Source organism: Vipera ursinii, assembly GCF_947247035.1.
Source record: "Vipera ursinii genome assembly, chromosome: 1".
In the NCBI taxonomy this organism is placed as follows: Eukaryota; Metazoa; Chordata; class Lepidosauria; order Squamata; family Viperidae; genus Vipera; species Vipera ursinii.
Genome location: NC_139512.1, coordinates 176,068,795 through 176,089,442, shown reverse-complemented (window position 1 = coordinate 176,089,442; position 20,648 = coordinate 176,068,795). Strand labels below are relative to the sequence as shown.

The 20,648-nt window shown below is 39.0% G+C and overlaps 1 protein-coding gene across 3 annotated transcripts in view; it reads right to left on the bottom strand.

Annotated features, from left to right (window-relative positions):
* The window catches only part of NBEAL1 (neurobeachin like 1), a gene marked incomplete at its 3' end in the record, with an annotated part of 109,227 nt that overhangs the window by 55,670 nt on the left and 32,909 nt on the right, over nt 1-20,648 (bottom strand). For 2 of the 3 annotated variants that reach the window (XM_083371268.1, XM_083371267.1), the window contains exons 8-16: nt 18,858-18,943; nt 16,988-17,294; nt 14,855-14,961; nt 10,922-11,008; nt 9,501-9,584; nt 7,985-8,083; nt 6,294-6,874; nt 2,775-2,907; nt 1,493-1,612 (exon numbers count right to left, since the gene is read on the bottom strand). In XM_083371268.1, the coding sequence (XP_083227394.1) occupies nt 1,493-1,612; nt 2,775-2,907; nt 6,294-6,874; nt 7,985-8,083; nt 9,501-9,584; nt 10,922-11,008; nt 14,855-14,961; nt 16,988-17,294; nt 18,858-18,943 (1,604 nt within the window). The remainder of the gene's footprint in view (nt 1-1,492; nt 1,613-2,774; nt 2,908-6,293; nt 6,875-7,984; nt 8,084-9,500; nt 9,585-10,921; nt 11,009-14,854; nt 14,962-16,987; nt 17,295-18,857; nt 18,944-20,648) is intronic. The other variant, XM_083371269.1, reaches the window with a different exon arrangement.

Sequence of the window (20,648 nt, the reverse complement as noted above, 5' to 3'; positions counted from 1 at the left end):
ACGCTAGACTGCCGCCACCTCTGCCAGCCCTGCAAGCCTCTGCGGCAGAGGCTTGCAGGGCTGGCAGAGGTGGCGGCAGTCCAGCATTGTTTCTCCCCCTCGTGCGTGTGTGTGTGTGTGTGTGTGTGTGTGTGTGTGTCAGACCCGCAGGAATGGCTAGTAAAGGTGGCGGGAGTCCGGCATTTGTGTTTCTCTGTGTGTCAAGCCCCGTGGGCCCGGAGGGGGGGGGAACGCCGCTTCCTTACCAGCCATTCCCGCGGGTCTGACACACGCACGCATGCATGAGGGGGGAAACGCCGGACTGCCGCCACCTCTACCAGCCGTTCCCGCAGGTCACACACACACACACACACACACACACACACACACGAGGAGGGAAACAACGCTTGACTGCCGCCTCCCTAGCAGACCTTCCCTGCGGGATGTGCTGCCAGGAAGCCTGGCAGCCTGATGAGCGGACCCTGCGAACCGCGGCCGAGCCAGCTCCGGGATGCTGCCAGAGTCAACGAGCGGCTCGTCGTGGCACAGAATATAGATATGTTGCTAAGAAGGGGCCAAGCTTATACTTATACTCGGCTTATACTCGAGTCAATAACTTTTTTTTCCAGTTTTTTGGGGTAAAATTAGGGGTCTCGGCTTATACTCGAGTCGGCTTATACTCAAGTATATACGGTATATCCCGCCCTTCTCCGAAGACTCAGGGCAGCTTACAAGCTTAGCAGTATCCTTCATTCTATGTATATGCCTGCTTATTAGGGCTTTCACACACACCCCAAGCGGCATTATTACAAAGTCAGCTTAATTGCCCCCAACAATCTGGGTCCTCATTTTACCTACCTCGGAAGGATGGAAGGCTGAGTCAACCTTGAGCCTGGTGGGATGCGAACCTGCAATAATTGCAGGCAGCTGGTGTTACTTAAGGAGGCATTAGCCCACTGCTCCACCAAGGCTCTTGTATTACCAATAAAAAGTATATTATTAATAAACCTATACAAAAACCCCATGTTTGTGAAATATTTCATGAAACATATATTTCAAAAAAATTATAAAATATATTTCTCTGGTAGACAAAACTGAAGAGAGAGATATAAACATTTGGAGAATCAAGCACGTGTATTTCAATGAAAACTTAAAACAACTAACTTTAGCAAACCAAAACTGGCAAATTCATAAGTTTAAGAAACTTAAACTTAGCAGACACAATGCAGGATTAAGATTCTACTGTCACTGAGGCTAGAAATACTGAAGGGTTGATACTGTTGCACACGCAGAGCTTGTCCCCGTTCAGTTCACAGAGAAACCGGTGATCATTCTGGAATCTCTCTGTAGGAGATCACCCTACTTTGAAGTGACTATGGCACATGTTAAATTAGCTCATTTTTGTTAGCTGGATAAAGCCTATGTGGCAAGTTCAGTATATTTGTTGGTGATACTTCAGCAAATGTCTCTAAGGGAAAGGAGGAATACAAATAATAACAAAGAAGAGACTTACTTCGTTCAGGGCAGGAAATCTAAGCGGTGCTGAGACTTTCTGTTGTCCATTTACATAAATATAGACAAGGCTTTGACCAAAGGGCCTTTTCCCAGGCATGTGAACAATGCTTATATTGTGCTGTTGGAAAATTATTTAAGCAAGGAATCATCATCATTTCTATGGAACAGTTACAAGTGGCTCATTGATGTTATTGTTTTACACCAAGGAACATTTACTCAACCACGGCCAAACCTCACAAAGGAAATTCAGTAATTGTGCTAGTACTATGATTTTCAAATCCCCAACATGTTGGGGGAACGCCCCAGTCACAGGGCTGACAATGAAGATGGCATCTGAGGGAAAGAAGGAAGGCAGAAATGTTGGCAATGGGAACATGGTTGTTTTAGATTGGTAAAAATGGCTAAAGTTGAAACTGGCAAGGGAGAAAATTTACAGGGCACACAGAGCATTCTGCGAAGCTGCAGAACAAATCCTCAAGGGCAAAAGACAGACTGCCCAGATAGTCCCTGATTTTATTCAGAGCTCTCGTACAGATGTATCATTTCCCAGGCTAAGCTGACAAGATAGGAATTCTGTAATTATGCCCTCACTGCATTCATCTTGCAGCCTTGCCCTGTACAAAATCCGTTTAGCATCTCTTTCTCCAGACTGTTTACATTGATAGTCTTAGGTTAAATGAATGTGGAGTTACTACAAAGAATCCCTGTACATTTCAGATCAAAGCTATGTTCTGCAAAAAATGTTGCCCAGGCTCATTTAAATCAAGATTAATGCCAGTCAGAATACTGATTTATGAATCATGTATTATTATTATTTAGGACTTGTGATAGGCAGAGAAAACAATGAAAAGGTTGTACAGAATAGTTGCATGTAGATCATCATATTTTGCTTTAATAAGCAAAAAGTCAGAAGCATTGTGCCTGTGCATGCAACCCTTCTCTTCCTTGACAGATGCCCATTAATTAAGTAATTAACTAATCAATCAGTCAATCCTAGTCCTATTCAATTATATTTCAGATAGTCCATTTTTATAGTACCCAAATTAGGAAGGTATGACAGTCTGGATGTAAAGGAAGTTATTCTTAAATGAAGACATCTAAGTTTAGTACAATGATCCAAGAAGAGAAGAGAGGGAAAAGGCAAAACAGGCATTAAAAGGGGAAGAAAAATGACTATCTGCGTTTCACTTTACAGAAATAATCTAAACCAAGCTGATAGCACCTAACCCATCATTGGGTCCCTTTTATGTATGAAGAAAATTCAAAACATCTTCTCTTACCCAAAGAGAATCACAGAAGCAATGGTCTGAGAGCATCACAGTAGCATACTCCTTCTTTGTACATACAGCGACTACGAGCATTCCAGAACAGGTAATGAAGGCTTCAAATCCCATCCCACTAGTTGTAAAAAAGCTACAGAGGAAAAAAAACAGGATTTAAGGCATGGAATGTTGTGAACTATACACAAGCTATAAATGTACGCATACAGACATACTTTCCAGTCCCATCCTGGATCTTTGGTACAGTAGAAAGACTTATTAATTCACATCAGGAGTGTAACCTTTTTTGAACCCGATAATTAAATTTTTGAGCAGGCAAGTTCTCAGAAACCAGATTCCTCTGGAGCTGAAGTCAGAACACAGCAGCACCAGAGGCAAAATGTGGAAAGGCATTCACCCACAGACTCAGAAACAAATATATAGATTTATAAATCACCTAGCAAAGCAATAATGGAGTTGGCAAGGAAGGAGACCTCTGAACATCCCTCTCAGTCCTCTGCAGTTCTGCTAGACATTAACTGGCTGCTCACCTTTGAGGGATCCTTTGAGCAGGGAGATTATAGAATTTGTGAGGACCAGCAAAAAAAACTCTGGTGGGATCCAGATACCCTACAGCCAAATCCAAGCCCAATGATCAACAGTTCTTAAAGACTGGTTTAGGGAACAGGACATCTTTATTATCAGATAGTCACACTTAACCTTTGGGAGGGAGGGGAGTTGTCACAATTATTCACATCAATACTATGCTAAGGAATGGTTTGTCAGAGATCCTACCCTACTGCACCCCCAGCTTCTTCTGAAGGTGGCCCCACTGTCTGTTTCCTGTAAATTTGTTGCAGGCAACATTTTTATAATTCCATTCTTAGGTACCACTATAATTTCTTTTTATAAAATATAAACTGTGCCTTAAAGCAGCTTTAAAATGCATAAATATATCGTAAACTATGATCCCACTTCAGTAGGTGGCACTCAGCTCCAGCAAAGTTGTATTAAATTCCAAACGTTCTATTATAAACAATATGCTATTGACAGTGCTTTTTTTGTAAAAGAAAAAGGTGCCAGAACTCACACATGTCATACAACCCACTTTGCCTACCCTACAAGGTTCCATCCCAAAAAAGGTGCCGGAACTCCGTTCTGAGCGTTCTATGAGGAAAAAAGTCCTGGCTATTGAACATAAATATGTTTTTTGGGAATTTAATAAAAAGTGGACAATTTGTAGAAGTACATATATATCCGTATATATCCTAATATAGTAATATATTTGTATATACTGCAGATTTAAATAACTCAGAAACATTTCCTAAATAATGTCATCCTCCAATCGTTTATTGATACAACTGTTAAAAGATTCAAATTAAAACACCATTTCTTCTCCTAGCCAATGTTCCTGTATTATTTTTTAATTAGCCAGGCTAAGTTTTGATTCCACTTGAATGGTTTTTGGGATAGTGTTTTTTCTGTGTATTTTCCCAATGCACTGTTATTCCCACATTTAGAGTTGTTTAGTGTTTTTTTTTATTGTCTTTAATTCACTGTATGGAGAAGTCATTTTGGCTCTTCGGCTTTGAAATGGAGATGAGCACCGGCCCCTAGAGTTGGAAACAACTAGCACGCATGTGCGGGGGAACCTTTACCTTTACCTTTTTTTACACACTGAAGTTACGATTATCTTTACTTTTGTTATTATTACCTACTGCAATTACCATTATACAAGGGCAATTCAAGAAATAAAGCTCCATATGGTTATTAATGACAGACACTCACAGATCCAGAACTTTGGTTATGCACATTAGAAAACTACAACATTACATTACATTACTTTTCAACATAACTGTCATTCAAATTGAGGCACTTGTCATAATGTCTTACAAGGTTTGAGATTCCTTAGTAGTAGTCGCTCAGCACCATTGGACTATTGGGTGTGTGTGTGTGTGTGTGTGTGATCAAAAACATCCCAATGGAACTGCTTCAAAAGTTCTTTGGTGCGTCTAGCACTGTGTGGGCAAGGATCATCATGAACCAACACCACACCGGAAGTCAGCATGCCTTGATACTTGTTACGGATGGCTCATCTGAGTTTTTGTAACATTTCACAGTAGACTTCTGAATTGATGGCCGGACCACGCTCCATGAACTTCACTAGCAGTACTCTTTTGGCATCTTCACATTTGGCGGGATTTTCTGTGGTGCCACTTCCAGTGTGGTGTTAGTTCACAATAATGCTCACCCGTACACCGTTAGACACACCCAAGAACTTTTGAAGCAGTTAAGTTGGGATGTTTTTGATCACCCCCCACCCACCCATACCCGAGATTTGGTGCCGAGCGATTACTACTAAGGAGTTTCAAACATTGTAGGACGTTATGACAAGTGCCTCAATTAGATTGGCGATGATGTCAAAAAGTAATGTAATGTTCTAGTTTTCTAATGTGTATAATAAAAAGTTCTGTATCTGCAAATGTCTGTCATTGATAACCAAATGGAGGTTTATTTACGAATTGCCCTCGTACTTCTGGGATCTTAGAAAACTAATTAAGAATTCATTAGAAACTCCTGACTTTGGTAACCGCAAAATATGCTACTTTGGATATCCTTTGAAGCACGCTAGCTTTCTCTGTTTCAAACAACAATATTATTTGATTAGAACAATGCAGTATAGGATACACATAGAAAATTAGTAAGACCAAAAAATATATTCATCATTCAGGCCACCTAGTACAGGGCTTTTCAACCTTTTCACCCATTGTACCACTTTTAGGATATGGCAACATCCGAGTATCACTGGTCGCCTAGCAAGGTGTCAAAAACTTGATGACCAAAAAAAAAAAAAAAAAGTGATGAAGTACAGGTAGTAGTTGACTTACAACAGTTTGCTTACTGACTGTTCGAAGTTACAATGGCACTGAAAAAAGTGCCCCCCAAGCCACAGCCGAGCAAGACACCTGCCTGCCTGCCCGGTGGTGCTCTTCCTCCTGTCCAAGGTTTTCATCGTTGTGAGCATTTCTGTTGAGGATTGGCAGCGGGGGTGGGGTGGGGGGGAGTTTGGTTTTTATTCCCCCCCCCCATCTGCTGGGTGCTTGCAGCAGGTTTTGGTCACTTCACATGACCCTGAGACACTGTGACGGTCATAAATATGAATCAGTTGCCAAGCATCTGAATGTAAATCACAAGACCCTGGAGATGCTGCAACATTCCAGCTGATTGGCGCTTCTTCTGGACTCAGAAGCGCCAGGATCAGCGCCAAGCTCCAGCTGTAGCCTGGCACTGATCCTGGTGCTTCCGCTGAGCCCTGACAGCCCTGCAGCTCCAGCCGTCTCTTGCTCAGCCTTGTGCTGTGCTGCCACCGCTTCAGTTCATTCCCCTCCCGTGCTACCACTTTTCTAGGATGGTCGCGTACCACCTGCCAGGTGCCAATGTACCACAGGTGGTACCCGTACCACTGGTTGAAAAGCCCATACCTAGTAAATGTCACTGCACTTAGGGTGGTTTTTCACCTTTCCATCCTGGAAGCCATACCTGTAAAGTTGCTTCCTCTTGCCACCCTTGCTGCTAGCATCTGGAATCATCTGATGTTGATCCAGGCAAAGCCATGCATTGAAAGCAAATGCAGAACCCAGCCACTTGTGAATAGCTGGCACTGCTATGCCTGCCATGCTATGGGACAAGTCAAAATACTGCAAGGCGCTGTCCAGGTCTTGCTTTCGAGCCATTGTAAGAATTGCACGCATCACAGGAATGACGTAAGGATGAGCCAGCTTTGAGTCTTTAGTCCTTAGCAGCTGAATCAGCTTATGCAGTTCTTCAGAGCTCATTGACAGGCTCCCCAAAGAACCCAGGAGGGCAATCAGGTTCTCAGCACAAGCTCCATGGAGTTGAGAGTGCTTGTTGAGTGTTTCAATGATACGGATGACCATGTTTGTGTTGACACAGATTGCACGACTCTGTCTGTTAATGCAGCAAATCCGCTTCAGCAAATTTGAAATGAAGATTTGGAGATCATGCGACTCCAGCTCTGGAAGCCATTGGATTAGCAGCAACAAAGGCTGAACATTGCTTATGCCCAACATCCCAACTGATGCATGGTCACCTTCAACCGCCTTGGTGAAAAGCAAATTAAAGATTACTGCAAGCAACTGACATGTGTAAAAACTCTGCTTAAGAACAATATTTTTTAAACAATAGAATACAATAAGGAATCTTATTGTAAGGCCCCTGAAAGATATACTGATTTTTCTCTGGCAATAATTTTTGCTGAGCTTTGACCAATTTCTATTGTTGGCTTGTCTAGCTCTCTGGAATGAGTCTGCTGAAACGTATGTATTGGTTAGCCTTTAAAGTGATACCTTTTAATTTTTATCTTCTTCAATAAAGTAAGAGAGGTTTAGATAATGCAGAATATTAAACTGTTAACAAGAGTCTTGAATGAGCAGAACACTTACACATGCCTATGCACATAAAGTACATAGGTTTACACATAAGTACATACTTTTACAAATTCATAAAATTCATCAAACATAAAAAAAGAACTGGAATTAGATAGCAATTAGGGACATTCTTATACAAATCCAAAGGGACGTGGTGGCTTAGTGGGTTAGGACGCTGAGCTTGTCGATCAGAAGGTCGGCAGTTTGGTGGGTCGAATCCCGAGTGCCACATAACAGAGGGAGCACCTGTTACTCGTCCCAGTTTCTGCCAACCTAGCAGGTCGAAAGCACGTAAAAATGCAAGTAGAAAAATAGGGACCACTACGGTGGAAAGGTAACAGCGTTCCTTTGGCGTCTAGTCATTCCGGCCACATGACCACGGAGACGTCCTTGGACAAGCGCTGGCTCTTCGGCTTTGAAATGGAGATGAGCACCAGCCCCTAGAGTTGGAAACGACTAGCACGCATGTGCGAGGGAACCTTTACCTTTACCTTATACAAATTCAAACTGTAACTAAGATAAGAGACACAACCAAGTCCTGTTTCTATCTTGTGTGCATTATGAGTTAGCAAAACAAACTAACCTTGTCATTTTAATTTATTCCTGTGTGTGTATGCAAGCTGTAGATTATATTTCAAGCATCTTGTCAACATGATTTGGAGGTATAAAAACTAAATCTTGCTAACCTTTAAAGAGGCAGAAGATTCTCTGTTGTTTTGACTGCAATAATTTAACATAGGTATTCTATTTAAAATTATATTCAAAACAAGAAAAATATCACACCATATTCAGAAGTTCTTCAAGTAGTTCTTGTGAAGGTTGACCCATAGATTTTAGAACTTCAAATATATGGGCATAACCAATTCGTTCCTTGAACACTTCCTGAAGAGTAAAATTATCAGCATATGTTAGCAGCATATAGCTAAGAAAGTCAATGTTTATCATAACAAACAATAATTATAAGGATCAATTCAAATTCCACTATAAGCAGCCATACTTTATATATGTGCTCCAATGTATGCATTTTCACAACTTTGTCAGCCTGTCATAATTTTAAGGGAATTCTAATATATATTGAATCAAAATTCAATTGACTTGCTTTTTCTTAGTAATCAATATAAAACCAAATTTTCCTCCAGTAGTTAATATAATAGTAATAGCAACAACTTTTAGTATGGTCAATAGCCAAAGTGGAACGTATTTTCTTGACAAATGAAATGAAAAGAGATGAAAAAAACAAATAGGATAGAAAATGACTAAGCAAGTTGCATAGAACAAAGGAAAAAGTTTAAAAACTAGATTACAGGAGTAGGGGTTCAACAGAATTCAAATGGCAAAAATATTTACTCATTAAATGAATGTGATTGTGCTTTGCTATATAAACAGCTACCGAGATATTCAAACACTCATTATAACTAAAGGATTGACATGGTCAAGAATTACCCCCAGATAAATACAGTAAAATAATCAGATTCTATATAAGATGCCTCAGGGTTGGAAAGCTGAGCTGCAATACAATTGGAGTTAGGAACATTTTTACTAGGTGCCTGAAAATCATTGCTAAATAACTAAGTGATGGTGGGCAAGGATGTTATGTTCCAAGTTTCCACCACATATTGCCAAGAAAGGAGAAATCGGGTCTTTGTTCTCAAGCGAGTAAAAAGGGCAGTATCAAAAGATATGGACAATTGATTCAACCTCCTTCAGTGGGCAAGAACAGAGATATTCTGCAGAAGAATGCCATTGAATTGACTTTTTAGAACCATAATAACACATTCTATCTAGCCCAGGTGAAGGCTGTGATAGGCAAAAGCTATCTGAAAGATGGGAGATTGCTACAAAAGATCTAGTGACAATCAGCTGAACTGTAAATATCCTGGGGCAGAATAAGACAGTGAAGCAAAACATTGACATACAGTGACACCACAGGTGAAGAATAGGTGAAGACCATAATTTTTAGATGCTCTCCTACCATATAACAATAAAACAAACCACAGCCTGACATTTGTATTCTATCGTATTAAGATGAAAGGTTATAACCTAGATCTTTTCTTGAGGGGCTGGATTACAATACTTTTGTACTGGGTACCACACCAGCCATCCAGTCTAGTGGCCTTCATTTTGCTAAATGGTGAAATCTGCCTTAGTAGCATTGCATCACTGTACTGGCATTTGCACTTTCTGTAATTTGTTTCAAACTCTATTATGCACTATTGTTAGTCTTCATCATTTCAGCAAGTACAATAAAAAAGGTATGCAAAGGCAAGAATTCCAACTGCTCTGAAGAAGCCATGCTGACCTTGGCAGCTGGAGATCTGTGCATCACTGCTGTGAGAGCCTGAATAGCTGATACTGCCAGATGGTCCAGATGCCCCTGGAATACCTAAAAACCAAAAAAGATATCACATATTAGGCATATAAGGACAAATTTGACCAATGGGCACACACCATCCTTCTTGTGCCACGATGAAGAAAAATGTTCCTTGGCATGCTTCCCAATCATCAACCCAGGAAAAGAATTGGATTTTATGACACCACAGCCTATAAGCAGGAAGACACAAGAGAAGGGAAGCCATTTCAAGGAGACGAGAACCCTTCACATGTACTCATTTAAGGCAATCTGACAGACAGCTTTTCCTCATGCTTTAATGGACAATTTCATGTTTTAAATGGACAACCTCAAAAGGGTGGTATGAAAAAGGAAAACCTTTGCAGTTTCTTATCGAGCAACTTTTATCACACATATTGGTGAGAAACAGTTTGGTCTTAGTGAACAGTTGGGTTAATACTAAAGTGTGAATAAATTAATTACTCACTTTAATTATATCTTCACCTCACAGCCCATGCCTCACAAGAGATATCCCAGTCCTTTCCTTTCATAAGTCTTTTGATTTCTTTATCTTATTGGTAGACAGTTTTGCTGTTTAAAACATTATACTTGTATATTGCCATTCAAATCAGTTGGTTACTTTGTGAGCCTCAACGATAAATAAAAACTATTTCATTCACAATGCAATACACCGGAACAAATTTGTAAAATGTTAGAGGAATTAACTTTTATGCAATAATTTATTATGCTTGATTGCTATTACATTTAAAAAGAATTGGAGTTTCACATGCATTGTTTACATTAACTTTTAACTATATGCAAACTTCTTGCTTTAAGGCCTCTAGAGAAGAAGAAAAAATAGAACTGACATTGTTCATTTCTTCATAATGTCAAAGGAAACATTACAAAATAAATCCACCAATTACGTCTCCCCTCTCAGATCCAGACTGTCCATTGAAATATGAACTCTGATCTTTTGGCAACAGAATCAAGATTTCAAATCAAATTCCAGAGATACCAGAAAGCCCCAAAGCTTGTTAAACCAGAATGCACCAACAAACAGATGAAAGAGTAGGGGAAGAAAAATAAGAAAGGAGGGGCAAGTAAAAAAATAAAATAAAACAAGAATCACCAAGTCGATTGTTTTCAAATTTGAATCCCCATTCTTGGACTTCACTTTTCTCAGTTTTAAAAAAGAGACATAGAATATTATATGAATTAAATACCTCATATCTCGAAGCACAGTGAAATTTAGATTTAAAACATGGGTCAAAACTCATCTAGTTCATTCGGGAAGCATATTCAAAGTGAAGTCCAAGAAATAGTTCATAACCACTTGCCATGGGGGCCTTGACTTCAGCTAAGAACAAAATGGAAGTCGCAGGAGATACCTGTTCCTGATTCATTTCTGCCAGTAATTTGTTGGCATGGTCTTTCTCATTCTTGTCTGCCACCTTATTGTTAACATTTAAAAATAGCTGTTAAAACGGGAGATAAGAATAATGGTAACAGAAGTGTTAGTTAGGTCACCCACAGCCAGTGTAATAAGTTCATAGCTCTCCTTAACCACAAGATCTGTATATTCCAAACTTGGCAACTTTAAGTTGTATGGCAGTTCCCAGAATTCCCCAGTGTGGTGGCTGCAGAATTTTGAGAGTTGAAATCCATACATCTTAAAAGTTGCCAAATCTGAAAAGCAATGGTCTAGATGCATTGGGCAATAAACTTCATCATCCCCAATCAGCACAGAATGAGAAAGAGGAGATGTAGTCTTATACTACATCTAGACAACCCCAAGTTGGGGAAGGACAACAAATGCCAGGGACATCTCTCCACATCAAATTAATGGGAAATGGAAAACACAGTTGCCAGGGGAAAGTGGATTGCTGACTTACTGGCACTGTGCCTGAGAGGTAGGCTATGAACTAAAGGCACAGCAGATCTGTTAATTGATTTTGCCTGGCTGGCTGACTTTTTTTTACCTTAAGGAGAGATTAGCTGCTACCTGAAATAATGTTAGTGAGATTAGCTCAGCCTTTTTTAAAATAAGTAAAAGAAATCTTCATTGAAATGGAACCCTAGATTGGTCCAGTACTTTTATGGCTCCAGGATGAAAAACAATGGAGGAGAAAGTTTGTTTCAAATTCCTACTGCCCCCCAGTTTTCTTCTGTCAGAATCCAGCCAACTTGAAATATATTTCAAAATGCATGTTTTACTATAAGTTTAAAATGAAACGTAACTTACACGTTATGTGCACCTCTACAAATTACCAGAATACTTACAGCAAGTACTGTAAGGGTTCTCTTTTCACAAAGAAAATAATTCTAGGATTGTTGCTCTTTTCTAAATGAGCTCACAGCAAAAGCAAATGTAAGATGGGAGTCCTAAAGCAAACATGTCAAACACAAGGCCCGGGGGCCAGATCCGGCCCGTGAAGTGGTTTCATGTGGCCCGCGAAACCATCCTGGAAACAGTGAGGGAACGGCCCCCACTGCCTTGGCCCTGGCCCAGAGACCCTCCTTCTGCCAGAGACCCTCAGATCTGTCCCACTCCTGACCAGGCCCCATAGGCACCCTTGATGCGAACGATGTAGAGCTGGCCACACCCACCCAGTAGGCCACACCCACCCAGTAGGCCACACCCACCCGGCCCCCTGAGGGCAACCGCAATGCTGATGTGGCCCTCAATGAAATTGAGTTTGACACCCCTGTCCTAAAGGGTCCAATGAGATAGAAAAGTGCCAAAATCTGGCATTTCTGCTCTTCTCTGTCCCTCCAAACAATATATTAATAATGAACTTACAAGTAAGTCCTGTGTCTAAATTCAGTGGAAAATATTGTCACTGTTTTCAGCAAAGATGGTCCACAGAATGGTTTTCTCCAACAGCTTCCCTTTCCAATAGATTACTTTTACACCTCTAGTGATCTCAACCATAATTAAGGGTTTATAGCTGTTAATACATATTTAAATTTTCCTCCTACGGAGAATTTGCAATCCCATGTTACTTTCAATTTCATAACCTAGTTAAGGAAGATATCAGGTAAGTACTAACCATAGCTGAGGCTGAGAAGGGAAGGAATGTTAGGTTACTTTGCCTCAAAGCTTTGGTAAGATGACCTGCATGATTTTTATGGCATATTTAGATTCTCTGGAATGGTGGATAAATTAGGAGCACTGGAATGAGTCAGATTTGCAGACTTAATCAATAGGCACTATACACAAAAACCCAGTACCGTGGTGCCTTTTTTCGAGAAATCGTCTCCCAAGAAGAGATAAGCACGGCTTCTCAATGATCTCCCAACTGAGACTAGCCAACCTTGATCTATTTGGAATTAAAAGAAACCCACGCAACATGGGTGATGAAGATTAACTAATCAAAAGATAGCCACCCATTCCCCTACATATATGCAGAATGCAACATGGATACAAAGGATGACTAACCTATAGATGTTTACCCCACTCCCCTATAAATGTGCAGCAAAACACATATCTAACAAAGAGTTTTGGAGTAAAACCCTAAACCACAAGGGAGCTACTTATAGGGTTTCATTATCTGATTAACTCTAATGTTAAATTCGGTTAGCTGCATTAGATTGAACAAGTTCATAAACACTGCAAAAAGAATGACATCGTTAATAAAATGCTGAAATAAATTATGGATTTCATGGATAATGGATTTTTTTCACACAAAATAAAACTAAGTCCAGTGTTATTCATGTCTGCTCAGAAGTAAGTCCTACTGGGTGAGAACAATATTAAGATGACAAAAAGCTGAAGTTCCTACTTTATCAGAAAGCCCAAACTGCAACTTCAACACTCTACTTAAGAAGGTCCTTTGGAATTTATGTTTAGCAAACATAATGCTCCCTTGACTATGATGGAGTGAAAATCTGGTCCCAACTTCTCTAAAAGGACCCTAGAGGGCCACAAAAATGATGATATTTGTCTGTACTTGCAGATTCAGGTATGGTACATGATAAGTGGTGGGATTCAAATATGTGAACAACCAGTTGTCTCTGTGGATGCCACTTCCAGAAGTCCATTCTAGGCCTGGGCAAAATTAGCTACCAGTTCTGCCGAACTAGTGCAAACTGGCTGAATCCCACCACTGGACTTGATCATCAATCTTTCCACATAGTGTGGGGAACAAATTAACAGTCTCTTGATACAAGTCACTTCTCCCTCCCTGTGTCAGCCATCAGCATGTATCTGAATGTGCTTCTGCAGGATTTGTTCATAATTCCACAAAGCAGCTGATCTTTTCCTGGAATTGTGTAGCTGTCTTCCAGGGTATAGAATGATTCCAGGAAAAGATGCACTTCATTTAAGGAACTGCCTATACAGCAATGTGGGTGACAGGGCACTTAGCACTTTTTCCTCTTCAAATCTGAAATACTGCACATTCCTAGTCCACTAGTTCTAAGATCTTTGCATGGTCTTCATTGTCTGCCAGTGCCTCTCCAAATTTTCAGACTGAAAATCCTACTACTCTTCTCCTTTTTTATTTTTTCCAATATTAATACCCATGTCACCATTGACCATATTTTGTCCAACTGGATGACTTCTAGATGAACCAGGCTTCAACCTATATAATTCCCATAACTGAAGTCCCATTACAAGTGGGAAATATTTGGTGAATTTTAAATTAAATTATTTATTTATGAGCACTAACATTTGTTATTAAAAATCAGGCTTGTTTTAATAAGGGACTGGAAATCCTGGAAACCAGGTTTGCAAATTCCAACTTACAAAGGAACCCTACTTTAATTAACTTACGAAACACTGAAAAATGGCAGTTTGCTTTTGCAGGCCAAGGCATTTCTTTTATTTCTAAAGTCCCACCAAGTTAAATAAGATTTACTCCAAGGTAACTGATAATAAGAGTACAAGAAAAACAAAAGTTATTACACTAACAAGAAAAGAGAAAGACAGTACTGTAGAATATACACCAAGAATGGCAATAAACCACTTTCAGAAGACATTCAAAGTCTTCAGTTATAAAAAAAACATAACTACTATAGTGCAATTCTAAGGCTGTCTCAATTCACATAGCGCTGCAGGTAAATAAAAAGGATATATATGGAAGGAATAATTATTATTATTCATACTCTTCCCTGCTATTGGTGTTATAAGGACAAGACACTACTCTTAAAACCTATTTAAAACTAGGTCAGCGTAAATGTAAGCTGGATCCACTCTTTGAACTAAATTTATTAAAGAATCAGGTTTTCTTCTAGAATATAACTGAAATGGTTCTGTTAAAACTATAATCAAATATACGTACAAAAGATTATGAGTATCTTTCTTACAATCTTTTGTTTACCTTGCAATTCTGCAGCAGTCGAATAAGATGCTCAAAGCAGTTACTATTAAGGAAAATGGCTTGCAGGACAGGCCGATCTGTGCAGTCCAACATAGCAGTGATTGCATCTTAAAAAGAGAAAAAACTAAAAATCAAAGAGAAAAGAATCATATCTTAAAATAATTACATTGCTTTAGTCTCCCTCCAAAAGAATAGAAGTACTTTGTTAGCAAAAAAGAAGAAGCAGGAAATATTTTTTTAACATTAAAATTATGGTATGCCAAAGTTTAGAAAAATCTCTAATGGATCAGAAAGATATATCTTCATCTCTTACATTGGACAATCAGATGGCTCAAAGAAGCCAAATTGGGACATAAAGGCAATAGCTAATTAAGTAAGAGTAATATTTTATATCTATATGTATTTATATAAAGTAAGGATTGAATATACAATTCTTCCTACCCCCAATATAGAATTGTACTTTTAAAACAACTAACAATGCAATTAACAAAAAAAAATATAGTTGATTCACAACAGCACATGGCATCAAACCCACCTGCCTTTTTTAAAAACATTGATCTATTTTTTCATTGCTTAGCAGAAGTAATATAGTGTTAAACTGGTCACAGGGAAAACCAGCTTCAAACCCCCATCTGATTAGGGTTAAGGAAACTGAGCTGCAAAGGATTTTTTTTCAGTTTTTTGTTATCAATCTGCTGACATCTAGTAGACCTACAGATTTTGTAGCCTAGAAATGACAGTCCTATGCTTGACTTTGGAGTTCATTGGACAATTCTGGATGTGTCATTTTATTTCATGTCAAATTACACCCCCACACACACACACAGAGTGACACCCCTATGTATGTTGTACATTTTTTTAGATTTCAAGGCCAGAAGTCTAAACAACAATTTGAATGACAGAAGCTTGCATCTCTCCCCTTTGAGATCTCTAGAAAGTCAGACAGAATAAACAGTAGAAGAACCAGACTAAAGCTTCTTAGGGACAGGTCCAGGAGAAGTAGAAGGAAACTGTTAAGTATCTGATTTCTCTTTAATGCTCTAACAACAACAGATGTAATGCAATTTCTGGCCAATACAAATAGAAGAGAAGCCAGAAAGATGTAGCTGAAGGATACTCATTCTCCTGAACTTTCTTTATCCTGCAAATCTTGCCAAGAAAACAGCCATCAACTGAAAACAGCCATCAACTTGGCAAATCATACCAAGAAAACAGCCATCAACTGAAGCTACCTTCTCAATATCACTGCTTTAAAGAAGTACAAGAATACAATTCCTTGAAATCCTTAAGTCAGCCTGTCAAATAATTGTTAAATGCCTGTGGGGAATCTTTCTGCCTAGAAAATAGGTGTCCTACAGTATTTGCCTCTTCTGAGTGGACTGGACAAAGAATGTGGAATACTTAGCTGATTACAATTCTTACAATTTGGTTCTAGTAAGCCATTCTAGGGATATTTAGTCAGCACTGAAATTATTTAAATAGGTAGAAATTGCCCTCACTCCTCAGTCGGGAACATTAACTGAAGCTCATGAAAGAGACACTTGCTGCATTGGCATGGAATGGTCAATCAGCAATGTAGAGTGCTAACATCCTTGCATAAAACATACCACTTGGTTCCTCTCACAAGTGATGTTCTCTTAACAACCAATTTGGGGACCAAATTTGTCTAGTGTGTCATTAAAAAGTGGACCCCAGATTGATATTCCCTAATAAGCCAGAAATCATAAATTGAGGACAAACTCTACCTTCTAATTCCTGCCCAGGCAACACAATTTTAAAAAGTTTCTACTTTAATTATTTAGCTAGTAAAAAAGCAAACAAACTGTGTGTAGAGGTCTATATGCCCTTGCAGATGGCATGCCCCCTGAAAATCAGGGAAATAACTTACTGCACTGATTACTGAAGAACTGTCATTTTATTGTAGCTATGGACATTTCAGCTGCTTAATGTTGCTTTTGTGGCTTTATGTTTCAAACTGATTCTTATTTTGACACAGTTTAATTTCAAAAGTGGTCCCATTGCAAAAGCCACAAAGAGAGAATGAAATGGTCAGGGCCCCATATCCTACTGACATATGGTCCCAGCATCTCATCCTGCTTGCCTTTCTTTTCCCCAAACGATCCTGTTACTCACTCAGCATTTGAATCTGCAGTGAAATGAACCTGCTTTCCCACTGACGGGACCTCCTTGAGTTAGGCAAAGCCTCATGATCCGAGTTCAGCAGCTTGAAATAGTTCTCCAGTATGGTGCTGGTTTCCACTTGCCGCTGGTCCGAACTACTAGTGAGAAGAATGTGCACCACTTCCGTCAGGCACTTCAACGTCAGCTCAGCCTTCCTGCTCACTTCATCTGGGTCTCTGTTATCCCACATGTCACAATCCGCCAGGACACGCATCAAGACTTCCATAGTGGCAGGAGAGATGGCTTGAAGAGCATTTCTCTAAAGTTAATAATACTTCACTATCAAAATAATCAGGAACAATTCCTCTTTAAGAAGCATAAACAGGCACATGAAACAAGTTTGAAATTGCGTGACTTGGACAAAATCGGCACATTAATCCTGTGGCTGGATACCAAAGTACTGTACTTTTCCCTTTGATAGTGGAATCACATAAGAACTTATTGAAGATGTGTTCATGTTTCACCCTAGCCATCAAACACGCTCAGATTTCCGAGAATTTCCTGCCATCAAAATGTGGTGATAATTGTCAAAACACAGGCAACATTTTGCTATTTATGGGGAGGAAATGAAGCAAAAATTGCACAGTGTGGTAACTGTTAAGAAAACTTAATAGCAAAAGAAAGAAAAAAGTCGCAAAATATTCCCAAAATTCCATGTGCCTACTGAGTCATGTGGTACCATTGCTCACACACACACACACAAGCACTAAGGGTCAGAAGAAAATTCTTCTCATGAGAGATCTTGGAAATTCAGACAGTTAAAGGAAATAAAACACACGTAGATTGCCTAAGTAGTGTGGCCCAATATAAGTCAAATTCCTATGTTCCTGTAGCTCAGGGGTGTCAACTCGCAACGTTACATGACGTGTCGCAACGTATCGCGACTTTTTTTCCATTGCCGGAAATGGAGTGTGTACGGCAGTTTGACACCCCTGCTGTAGCTGAAATGCTTTCCACTATGATACGTATTGGCCAGAATTGTTACATTTTCAGTGTATTCTTGTAGAAAAATTCTTAACATAAATTTACACATATCTTTCCACAACTTTACTTTCAGTACATTATGCTCACCAATCTCAGGAAAAAGAACACATTCTTTCTCTTTGAACCTAACGGCACTATTTTATTTACTTAAGATAATGTCTCAGCCTAAACATCTTTTAGGACAAGCTATTTATAACGGATTTTCATTAATTATACATCTTTCCAACTGGATGAAAGTAGATTGCATAAGGAAAATGGAAAAGAGTCAGTTTCACTACTAGAACATCTTAAGTACCATTGTTTTAATGTTAAACTGAATTCTGGAAAAATTAAAAATATGCTTTTAAACCAAGACATCTTTGAATTCTAGCATACATACAAGATATCTATGATCTGTCTTACTTTTCTTCAGAATAGCTTCAGCTGCCTTGTCATAAATTCAGGCAAGAGGAAACAAAAGTCTGGTGCTCGGGCATTGTGTGACAGACTGATATAGACTCTCTTTTATTATTTTAAGCAATTAGCACATGGGATTTCAATCACAGAGTTCAATCACAGCATATTGGACCATTTTGTTCACCTTCATTGCTCAGTTCTGTCTCCCTTGGAAAGGATCTTTCTCAAGATATTAAAGGGGCATGAGTGCATTTTACCTCTGAACTACAGTCTGTCCCATAAAACAGCAATTGCACTCCATCTTATCATAACTAACCTATTTCTACTCCAAATTCTTCATTGTTGGAAGTATTCATAAAACACAAGCCACAAAGTGATGATGCAGTAAAGATGTAAGTCCTACATCCCAATGATTAAGAAAAGGATATTAATATATTCTCACCTGCCCACCAGCCACAATAGCTCCAAACAGATGTAATAGACAACATTTGAGGCTCTCTTTGAGATGCTCACTTTCTTGAAAACACTCTGGAAGCAAAGAACAAATATGAACTTTCAGGACAAAAAAATCACTACCAGAGAAGCAACAGATTGTATCCCTACAACCTGCACTTGCAGCCACAAATATAAAGGAATCCAATCTTCCCTAACTGGGCAAAGCAGGCACAGCTGAAAAGCTAAGAGATAAGGTTGAGCATAGCCATCTTGTCCTGCAAGAGAGATTCCTGCTCATTCTACTGGCAGCTTACATAAAATATGGGTTTTTTTTATCAAAAAGTGAAATGTACCTTGACTATACCAGGTAAGTTTGGGAAATAAGATTGTGTTAAAAGACCATATGAAAAAAAGTATTAAGAGTAGTTTGACTAGCTAATATCCAGAATAATCTCATAAGATATTGACCCACTTTTGTCAATGCTGAATGAAGTCTACTCTCTCTCACAAGAAGTCACCTTTAATCATAATTTGGTAAAACGTAACTAAATGGTGTTTACCAGGCCATCATTGTAAATTAGAGGTGTCTTTCTCCCCTAATTGTAGCTAAGACTATCTGGTTTTAACTTCACTCTGAAAGGTGCAGTTACTCTGGAACCAAAAAAAAAAAGACTCCAGATGTTTAGTCAGATCTCTACTGAAAAAGAAAGGGGGATCACATCAGTCTGGCAGAAGGACATCAATCTGGGGGAAGCAAAATGGTATCATTCAGATGCTTTGGATTCCCAACAGTCCCATCCACCCTGCTCAATGGCCAGGGATTGTGGAAATTGTGGTCCAAAATCAGGAGGGTGTCAAGCAAAGTGCTAAAACCATTCAAAGGTGACACAGCTTTCAAATATTTAAATAAAATATGTTTAACATAATGGAATGTCGTTAAGTTGCCATACTTCTCCATATTATTTTTGGGAAGGCTAATGTTTTATGCCCAAACTGGATGTTGACTCAAATTGCCACTGAAAAAAAATCATTATATTGTATCTAAACTTAAACCTTACCTCATAGAAGGCAATTACAACTGACCTAAAGAATTTTTGCTCAGTAATAAACATTAACCTGGAAATTGTTGCCATAGCAATAGCTTGACCCATAGCGTAGCTACTGCCAAAACCACCACAGATTATTTTTTTGGGAATTAGCTTCTTGAGAAGTTCCCAGTAATGGCAGAAGCCTGCACTGTTATAAAGTCACTGTTTAATCTTCAAGAGAGAGGTGTAATCAAATGCAAAACAAGTTTGGAAACAAAAAGAGCATTCAAGAGCTTAATTGTGCAAGCCAAACATAATAGGGAGATCCACATTAATGCTAAAAGGGGTTTTAACTCTGAATACTTAACAGAGCTAGATATAAAATTCATATTTTTTTTGCCTTTTATAAAGCGTATCCCACTTCAACAGTAATTACAGGGTTTTCCCCCAGAAATGTATGGGTCTTAATGATTGCAGACTTGATTTCAAAGGAAGAAATGTAGCATAATTACTTTCAAAAAGTGCTTTTATTACTCTGCCAATAACTTGTGACAGACATTTTTGCAACATTTTCCACAATGCTTAAAGAATTGTTACATTGGGTTCTGAGTTTTAGATGATGAGTCTTCTTCACACTTCATGAAAAACCACTGTTCTTGGTAGCACCATTTCAAATCTAAGGTGTTTTAATTAGAAAAGAGCAATTAAGCCAGTTGCAATCTGTGACTCATGACAGATCCATTAAGAGGGAAAATAAAAAAAATACTAGA